The sequence below is a fragment of the Dipodomys ordii genome, unplaced genomic scaffold (genome assembly GCF_000151885.1).
Source record: "Dipodomys ordii isolate 6190 unplaced genomic scaffold, Dord_2.0 Scaffold277, whole genome shotgun sequence".
Taxonomy (NCBI): Eukaryota; Metazoa; Chordata; class Mammalia; order Rodentia; family Heteromyidae; genus Dipodomys; species Dipodomys ordii.
In genome coordinates this window covers 240,908-250,400 of record NW_012267493.1, presented here as the reverse complement: position 1 = coordinate 250,400, position 9,493 = coordinate 240,908, and the positions used below count along the sequence as shown (strand labels likewise).

Genomic DNA, 9,493 nt, shown 5'->3' with positions numbered 1-9,493 from the left:
CACACATTGCTGGTCTGGGGAGCAGCAGAGCAGGTGGTCTGACTCTGCCCTGAGAGGAAGATACCGTAATCAATGTGGGAGTGACTATGAGTGGAGATACAGAATGTGTGATAATGTGACAATGTACAATCTACAAAGAACAGGAGAACAATCATGAAAACACAAAAAAAAACAGGAGATATCAGATAAATCGTGAAATATTTACTCAAAAAATATAGGTCTCTTAAGTAGTTTTATAGCTAACCAGTAATAGAAGAATCAGCTTTCTTCTGTGATTTCACTCCCTTTATAATGAAACTTAAACTTCCATCAAAAGCTGGGCACCAATGGCTCATGCTTGTAATCCTAGCTATTCAGGAGGCTGAGGTCTAAGGATCTGCCTGCCAGCCCAGGCAGAAAAGTCTATGAGACTCTTTTCTCCAATAAGTCACTAGGAAATCATAAGTGGCACTATGGTTCAAGCATTAGAGCTCTCACTTTGAGCTGAAGAGTGCAGGGACAGTGCCCAAGCCCAAAGTTCACACCTCACAACCAACAAAAAACAAAACAAAACAAAACAAAACAAAAACTTCCATCAAGCCCACACCCACAGCACATGCTATGTTTTCTCTTCAGAAGAAGGAAACCCATTTGTACCTAAGTGTTCCCCAAAACCTACATGACTGACAAGCCCTAATTAGGGTTCAGGCACTGTTTCTTGCCTGTATCAATGTGAGACTAATACAGTACTGGAGCCTACACAATGGTCTCAGGCCTTCTGTGTCCTGGGGCTCTGTCTCTTGTGAAGACAGTGAGTGAAGTGTGGGGAAGCCCTGAAGAGTGTTCATATGTCCCAGAAGTCTGAGATTGAGCCCTTGTTCAATGTGCACAGCTTTCACAGCCCTCCATAGTCAGTCTCTGTCATTTTATTTAAAGAAACCTGGCATGAGTGCATCATTAATATTTAAGTGTGTGTCTTGCATCCTTTTCTATTAATTTAAACATTTCTCATTTCCTTGTAATGAGCCTTTCAAACGCCTGGAATTATGTCACTGCACAGCCCAAGACTTGGTGGATTCTTCAGTGGTGTAAACTGCTTCATCACAAGCCTCTCAAATTCATCTGGAAAAAAATGGTGTAGATGCACTGAATTCACTGAAGTAACATGAATTGGAGAAATGCAAGTCTGGAATGCATGCTAACATGATTATCTTTAGCACTCTGTGTGCACACAGTTTCATTTTATGCTTGAAAATCATTCTAAGGCTGAGCTAGGTGAGCTTATGTATTCACCATTTAATCCTATAACTGAAGCCACTAAAGGGAGAGAGGAAAGTATATTCATAGTGTTCAAAGTATTTCATAGTATATTTTCACAGGGTTTTTGTAATTCATTAAATGTTTTAGGTTTCTATTATTTTCTGTCTTTTTCTAAATTAATTTTATTTTCAAGGTATGTAAGAAGGGATTAGTTACATATATAAGGTAATGAGTACATTTCTAGTGGAACATTGTTATTCTTATTCTTCCCTCACTTTTTCCCACTTTCCCTTCTCCCAAATCTCTCCCCCCCCACGTTGTGAAGATCATTTCCAACATACCTTCTTGCTTATCACTATTGGATTGCTTCACACTTTGTTCTTTGTCCCACGATTTTGTTGTTCTCCTTTCCTTCCCCAATTCAGATAATGTAAGTACAAGACACAGTACCGAAATAAACACAGTGACAACAGGAGAAAAACCAAAGGAAAACAAAAATGAAAGAAAAAAGAAATAGCTTCACATAGGATATTAAAAACAAAAACAACAAAGAAAAACATCCTGTTTCCATATCTTGGAGTTCATTTGGTTTAGCGCCATCTTATATGGTATCATTTTTTCTATGTCTCCATACAATTTTTTATTTGAATCTAACATTTATCTATGCACCTACTATCTGTCTATCCATCTATCTAGTTATCTATCTGCAACAGTCTTATTTTATTCCATCCCTGTATAATAAGGTAATTGTGTTCATGATAACTAAACAAACAAGTCTATGAAAAATATCAACTGATAAGTCAGGGAATCACTTAAAATAATTAGTTGTACGTCTCTAGAACCATCTTTTTCAGAAAGATTGACTTTTATAAAAGGCTAGCATGAAAAGAATTTCGTGAACAACATGGAAATCACAATTCTAAAATCACAGGATATAAAGTCATTTGGTTCGCTGGATTCAAGGGACAATCATTTTCTGCTAGCACAGCTGCACTACTCTTGTTAGGTAGACCTTACTGAAACCTGGACACATTATGGACTGTTTGCCACCTTAATATCCCCTGCTGATTTGCATGTGTCCAGAACACAACACAGTGCATTAGAACTTCATAATAGGCTGCTCACACCCTGTGCAGCAGTCAGTACCAGTCTGTATCAGTGAGCACACAGCATGGACATGAGGGCACCTGCTCAGCTCCTGGTACTCCTGCTGCTCTGGGTCCCAGGTAAAGGAAGACAATGCATAGATTTCCTCAACACATGGTAAACTAGGCTTCTTCAAGGAAATTTTCCAATAAATGAATTATTATTGATTTTGTTTTTTCAGTATCAGGTACCAGATGTGACATCCAGATGACCCAGTGCCATCTCTGTCTGCATCTCTAGGTGAAAACATCACTATCCCTTGGAGGGCCAGTCAGGGCATTAGCACTTAATTAAAACGGTTGTCAGCAAACACTAGGGAAACCTCCTGACCTCCTAATACTTAGAGAAACCAGGTGGCAATCTGGGGTCCCATCAAGGATCACTGGTAATAGATGTGGCTGGAGTTCACTCTCACCATAAGTAGCCTGCAGCCTAAATGTTGCAACTTATTACTGTCAACAACATGACTTTACTTCCTACAGCTAAACAAGTGATCACATAAAACTCCCAAAGGAACAGAAGTGTGTCTAGCATGATGAACATTCCACTAGAAGATGGGGAACATGTCTCTCTGTATTTGGAATCTCATTAATACAGTATAGAACTTATCCCTTTGCTCAAATATTTGTCTAGTCAAAGTCTAGAGCATATGCAAGTGACCTAAATATACTTTTATCTATGAATGCTTCCTGTTATTTATCCAAACCACATATTTATTTCTAACTTATTATTTACTTTTTTAACATTTTTTAATTTTTAAAAATTTTATTGTAAAAGTCATATACAGAGAGGTTACAGTAACATGACTCAGATAATGAGTACATTTCCTTTTGAACAGTGTTTCTCCCTCCCTCATTATTGTAACTTTTTCCCTTCTAATTTCCCTCACGCCAAAGTTTTATAGTTCATTTCCGACATGGTGTCTAGTAGGTTTCAGTGCTAAATTGCTTCACTTTTTGTTCCACCATTTTTGTGCTTCATCTTCCTCTCCCTAAATAAGGTAAACATATATATGTATATGTATATATATATATATATATGTGTGTGTGTGTGTGTGTATGTATATATATATATGTATATATATGACAAATTGTATAGAAATAAAAAGCTACAGAAGGAAATAAACTAAAAAAGGAAAGAAGAAAAGAAAGAAAAAAATGCAAACAGTTCAATTAAAAAGCTATATTTCCATTGCCTGGAGTTCATTTTGACAAGGATCATTCTATATGATCATATGCACATAGCTTTTGAGCCTTTGTGATCCTCTCCTAAGATATCTTCCTTTGTTCTCACTGTGTGTATGTTTAGATGACTGTTTAATTATTTACAGGTGCATTCATCTGTCTTTTACTATCCATTGGGTTTCATGGTAGTTTTATAGGCACATTCTAGCTATTAAAAATGAGTTGAAAACATGCAGTTTATGTTTCTTTGGCTCTGGATTCTTTTCTTAGTATTATGTTTCCTGGTGTTTCCATTTTCTTGTGAGTGGGGCAATATCATTCTTTCTGAGGGAAGCATAGAGTTCAAATATACATATAAATACTACATTTTCTTGTTCCATTCATCCACCGAGGGGCATCGGAATTTATTTATATGGTCCTGCTGGTGGCTTTAGTGTAACCTGGTTTTGGGTCATTTGAATAGATGAGACGATGTGAAAGAAAAGTTGAAGTGCAGTACATCTTGGAAAGGAGACAAACATGGAATTTTACCAAGAATTGTCATTGTGAGACTGTGAGTGGTCAAGATTAGCATAGTAACTGCAAGATTCTCACTAATATTCACCAAAATTTTCAGTAGTTAAACATATTAAACATTAACGAAACTCTTCCAACTGATACACCATGTGAAACATGATATGGTTGGTACCAGAATAGTTGATTACAAAAATAAGGGAAGCATTACTTCTTGTGTTACCTCATGCAAAATATTTAAGTCATTGGACAGGATGAGAACAGAGTGCAGGGTTCATGGCTTTGTCTTAGCCCCTTGTTTGGGTTTTAAAGTCATGATTAAGTTCCTCTTCTTCAATACATATCAGTTCCAGACATCAGAGCAGACTTCTGATATCTCAGTACAAGCAACACTGCAGAACCTTGAGTCACCACATGCTCAGGAGCCACCTTTGTCACTGCTACTCAGGTCAGCCAGACTATCCTGTCCCAGTTCAAGTCCTCCCTATGCCTGCCACTGACAAGTCTAAGGTTCCACTCCTCTCTCTGGTGGTCAAAGGTGAAACAGCAGCAGGTCTCAATTTGTATAGGTGTTCATTTATTCCTATCATCAATACAAAGGAATTATTTAATGTTATACAATGATAGTTATTATGAACATTCGCCAACAGTGAAGTCTTGAGTATATCAAAGAAAATCAATGATATCACAGAATTTTCATTTTAATGAGACTGGCTGAAATCAAATGAACAAATACTGTTTCTATTTTTCTTTTTTCTCTTTTACTTTTATTATTTTTTATTGTGAAAATACCATACAGAGGGGTTACAATTACATGGGCAAAGTAATGAGTACATTTCTTATCAAGCACTGTTGCCTCTTCCTTTGTTTCCCCTTCCCATCCCTTCCCATTTCCCTCCCCACAACCCCAACCGATCCTCCCCCCACCCCAACCAAAGTTGTAAAGTTTGTTTTTCGACATAACAACTTGTACATCTCATTGTTGCAATGGGTCCACCTGTACCCCTATTTAAATGATTTGGTTTTTTCCCTTCCCCTCCACAAATTATACCAATATCAAATACAGTGAAAGCAGGAGTTATATTGTGGGTTAGGGACATACAAAGCAACGAAGAAATCATCTTATAAAAATATGTTAGAAACAATCACATGAAAGAAAAAAAAAACATTTGAATACTTATCTTGGGGTTCATTTCCCTAACATCAACTTATCTGACCTTTTCTGCTTGACTCAGGCATATACTAGTTATTGCAAATAAGGGAAACCACCGGACCTATGTTTCTTTGGGCTTGGCTTTCTTCAATTAATATAATACTGTTTCTATGGCTGCTCCTAACTTACTCCTTTGGGATTCTCATCCCCTTTTTCAATGTTGTTGTGGCTTTTGAACTTAAGGCGTGGATGCTGTGGTTGAGGTTTTCTGCTCAAAGATAGCACTGAACTGCTTGATCCACACTTGCTCTGCTGCTTTTGGTTGGTTAGTTGGAGGTAAGAGTCTCACAGAGGTTTGTGTGTGAGCTGGCATTGACCTGTAATCCTCACAGCTCAGTTTCCTGAATAGCTAGAATCACAGGTCTGAGTCACAGGTCCTGAGTGTATTCTCCCACTTTCAGTAATGTCCTTAATCAGGGCACATGGTATTGGGCTTCTTCTAACTTATCATAATGAACAGAGAAATAGACAAAAAGTTGAACAGTTGAACAATTATATTTCATGGAAATTAAACTCAACTGTGTGCTCACTAGTGGCCAGTTATCCAAAGGCAGAGGTCTTCTAATCCATCATGTGTTCACAGCTTGAAACAGTACACACTGGTCATTGAGATGATTACTGTCTGATGAAATCTATATAAACCAACACAGACCTATTTTTAGCATGGTGTATATTGTTAGTATATTCATCATATGTTTCAATAAAAAAGTAGCCTGTCCATTTATTTAAAGGAAAGCATTTGAGAGTAAAAACCGAAAGAAACTTTGGTCTCTTATATCCCAAAGATTCTCAATAACCCCTTTTAGTGCTATGACTAACCTTTTCCTCCTCTGATTAACTCACAGCATTGGTCCCTAATTGTAGAGTAGACACTTGCTTCTCTAAAACACTGATTTTGTCTTCTTAATTCTCACCTATCATTTGGTGTGCTGTTCAGTTTTGAAGATGTTGATTCCCATCACATTCCATAGATTAGGTTCAGCCTCACTAACTGGACTTTCAGAGAAAACATGTCTTAGGAGGCAACGCCATGTGGTTATCTATCCTCACGGGGCATATTACCTGTGCTTCCCTCATAAGAGAACACTGTGTAATAAAGATTGTTGGATTTCAGTCTTTATTCACATCCAGGCCCAAGCATTCATCTCTCTCTCTCTCTCTCTCTCTCATTCACTCTCTCTCTTTTTCTCTCTCCTTCTCTTTTTCTCTCTCTTAAATTCCAAGGGATTTCTAGGCTTTCATGTCATGAGCATAGGAGGATGAACAAACGAACATTTTTTATTGTATCAGAGCCACATTTGGGAGACATATTTCTTTTTCTAGTTCTCACCCATTTCATACATTGTCATAGTTTTCAGCCAAGTGTAAGTAAAAGTTTTCCAAATGGCCATCCAGTTTCTGCTCTTGTTTGGACATAGTAATGAATAAACTCCATGTGGGAACCCTCCTCACTTCACTCTAGCTTCACTGCCTGTGGTCTTTGTCCTCACTGCCCAGAGATGTCCTCTGCATACTGTGTGGCTCCAGTTCCTCATCCTCAATCTTGGTCATGTTGCATTTCACCCCATTTTTTGCCTGTTTGTATCTCATTCATTGAAAACACCATCACTTAGACACTAGATAAACTGGAGGGGGATATAGGGATATTCACATGTATGGAATGGAGTAGACTAAAGTAAATGTAAGCCCATGGGTTAGAGGACAACTTAGCTTCTGAGGGGGTCACAGTTTCAGATAATAAATTTAGGAGACACTCTGCACTGAAAAGCTTAGAAAATGACTGGTGTTGAAAAGAATAATGGTTACAAAGCAAGAAATAGCACCAAGTTCTTTCCTACATATGAGGAGGAAAATTAATTTAAAAAAATCTAATGAGAAATGTCTTGGAGGGAGACTTTGCTTTTCTTCTCTTGTGAATGTTCTTTCTCAAACATTTATCAGGAGTGCACAGGGCAGCAATGCAAACACCATGGGCTAGTCTCCACATTGCAGATCATGATTTTTGGTTGCACTTGCTTTGTTTAACATGGTATTTAATTTTTTTTAATCAATCCTGCTACCAAGGTAGCTATCTAGATTTTCCTTCCTTGCTTCCTTGCCTCCTTACTTTAATCTATCTAAAATTTCTTTTTTTATTTTTTTCTACTTTCCTAACTTCATACATTCCTACCTATCTACTTCTTCCTAGCCAACTACCTACCTACCTATAATCAGTGTTAACACTTATCAACTTCTGGGTAAACTCAGATATCTGGTACCAAGGCAGCAGTCTTCTACAATTATTTTCATTCTGATTTTTTCTGAGTAACTGACATGTAAAAAGCTATCACAAATACCCTAATATAGATCTTGTTGAAATCAAAATATACTTTTAATTTTTTTAGTTGGTCGTGGGGCCTGAAATCTGGGCCTGAGCCCTGTCCCTCAGCTCTTCAGCTCAAGGCTAGTACTCTACCACTGGAGCCACAGTGCTACTTCTGGCTTTTACTGCTTATGTGATGCTGAGAAATTGAACCCAGGGCTTCATGCATGTGAGGCAAGCACTACCACTGAGCTACCTTCCCAGCCTATAAAAATACACTTTTGAAAAAAGAGTAAGAGAGTCGTTCTGTCTTTGGAAAAACATTTTTCAAGGACAAATTTGTGATGTGCAGGTCTCATTGGGACACATGGTAACTTTAGTTCTGGGCTTTGACCTGGATTTCCACCACCCTGAAGCTGTGCTAGCTATGTTGCTTTGCCTAGCAGTTGAGGATTTGCATGTACCCAGAGCACAGCCCACTTGGCCTGAGAACTTTTTTAAGGCTGCTCAAATTCTGTGTATCAGTCAATCCCAATCAGCACATTCCATGGACATGAGGGTCCCTGCCCAGCTCCTGGGGCTCCTGCTGCTCTGGCTCCCAGGCAAGGAAGGATAGCACTTCTTCCACCCTGTGGGAGAAGTCTAGGACTAGAAGCCTGGGTCTTCATGGAAGGTCTCACAGTATAATTAATTGTGTGGATATTTGTCTTTGTTCCATTATCAAGTACCACTTGTGACATTCTGATGACCCAGTCTCCATCCTCTCTGTCTGCATCAGTAGGAGACAGAGTCTCCATCACCTGCAAGGCCAGTCAGGGTATTAGCGATAATTTACATTGGTATCAGCAGAAAACAGGGAAAGCTCCTACACTCTTGACTTACTGGGCAAAACTTTTGGTATCTGGGGTGCCATCCAGGTTCAGTGGGAGCCAATCTGGGACAGAGTTCACTCTCACAATCAGCAGCCTTCAGCCTGAAGACTTTGCAACTTACTACTGTCAACAGGGTTATAGTTACCCTCCCACAGTGGTACAAGCCATAACATAAACCTCCAAGGGAAGCAGAAGTGACAGGCTGGGCTGTCCCAGCTGCTTCTCCTTGTGGTTTCACCTGCTGACAATGCTTTGCAGCTACAGCCAGGCTCTGAAGTTCTGTTGAGGATTTGGTTGAGGTGGTCAGTGACAATCCTCCCCACCTTAACTGTATTTCTTCAATCTCAGCCTCACAGTCATCATCCAGAAAACGCTTCTGCTGTCATGAAAAGAACACAGATCTGTACTTCAGCGCATCTGGAATATGGTACCCAGGGGATATGATTTCCACTTGGAAGGCCTCACAAGAGAGGCATTTGCCCTCCCTTTGTTCCTCTTACACTGTTGCACCCATTTGCTTAGTGAATTACCTTCTTAAGTCTGAGATTCAAGGTTCAGCCTGACCTTGTCTTGACCCATCATGACTCCTCAGGTCCTTCCTTAAAATGAGGTTGTGCTGGGCATTGGTGGCTCATGGTTATAATCCTAGACACTAGGAAGCTGAGATCTGAGGATCTGGTTCAAAGCCAGCCTGGCCAGAAAGCTGTGAGACTCTTATCTCCATGTAAATACCAGAAGACCAGAAGGGTGGCTGTGACTTAATGTGCTAGAATGCTAACCATGAGCAAAAGAGCTCAAGGACAGTGCCCAGGCCCTGAGTTCAAGGCCTATGACTGACAACAATAGGGATTTTAGTAAAGTCCTGAGGACATTATTGCTCTGGATCATTAGCAAAGACAGAGAGATGAACAATGAAATTATATAATATGCTGGAAAATTTAGAAACTGGAGATCATGTTGAATGATATGTCAGGATTCCAAAGCTAAATATTCCATGGTCCCACTCATTTGTGGTATGTAGAAT

The 9,493-nt window shown here is 39.1% G+C and overlaps 1 gene segment (V, D, J or C); it reads left to right on the top strand.

The window, feature by feature from the left end:
• The first annotated feature begins 8,138 nt into the window (after positions 1–8,138).
• On the top strand, positions 8,139–8,654 carry LOC106001240. The segment is given in 2 exon segments: positions 8,139–8,200; positions 8,323–8,654. Coding segments are annotated over 2 exon segments (378 nt in total).
• The last annotated feature ends 839 nt before the right edge of the window (positions 8,655–9,493 follow it).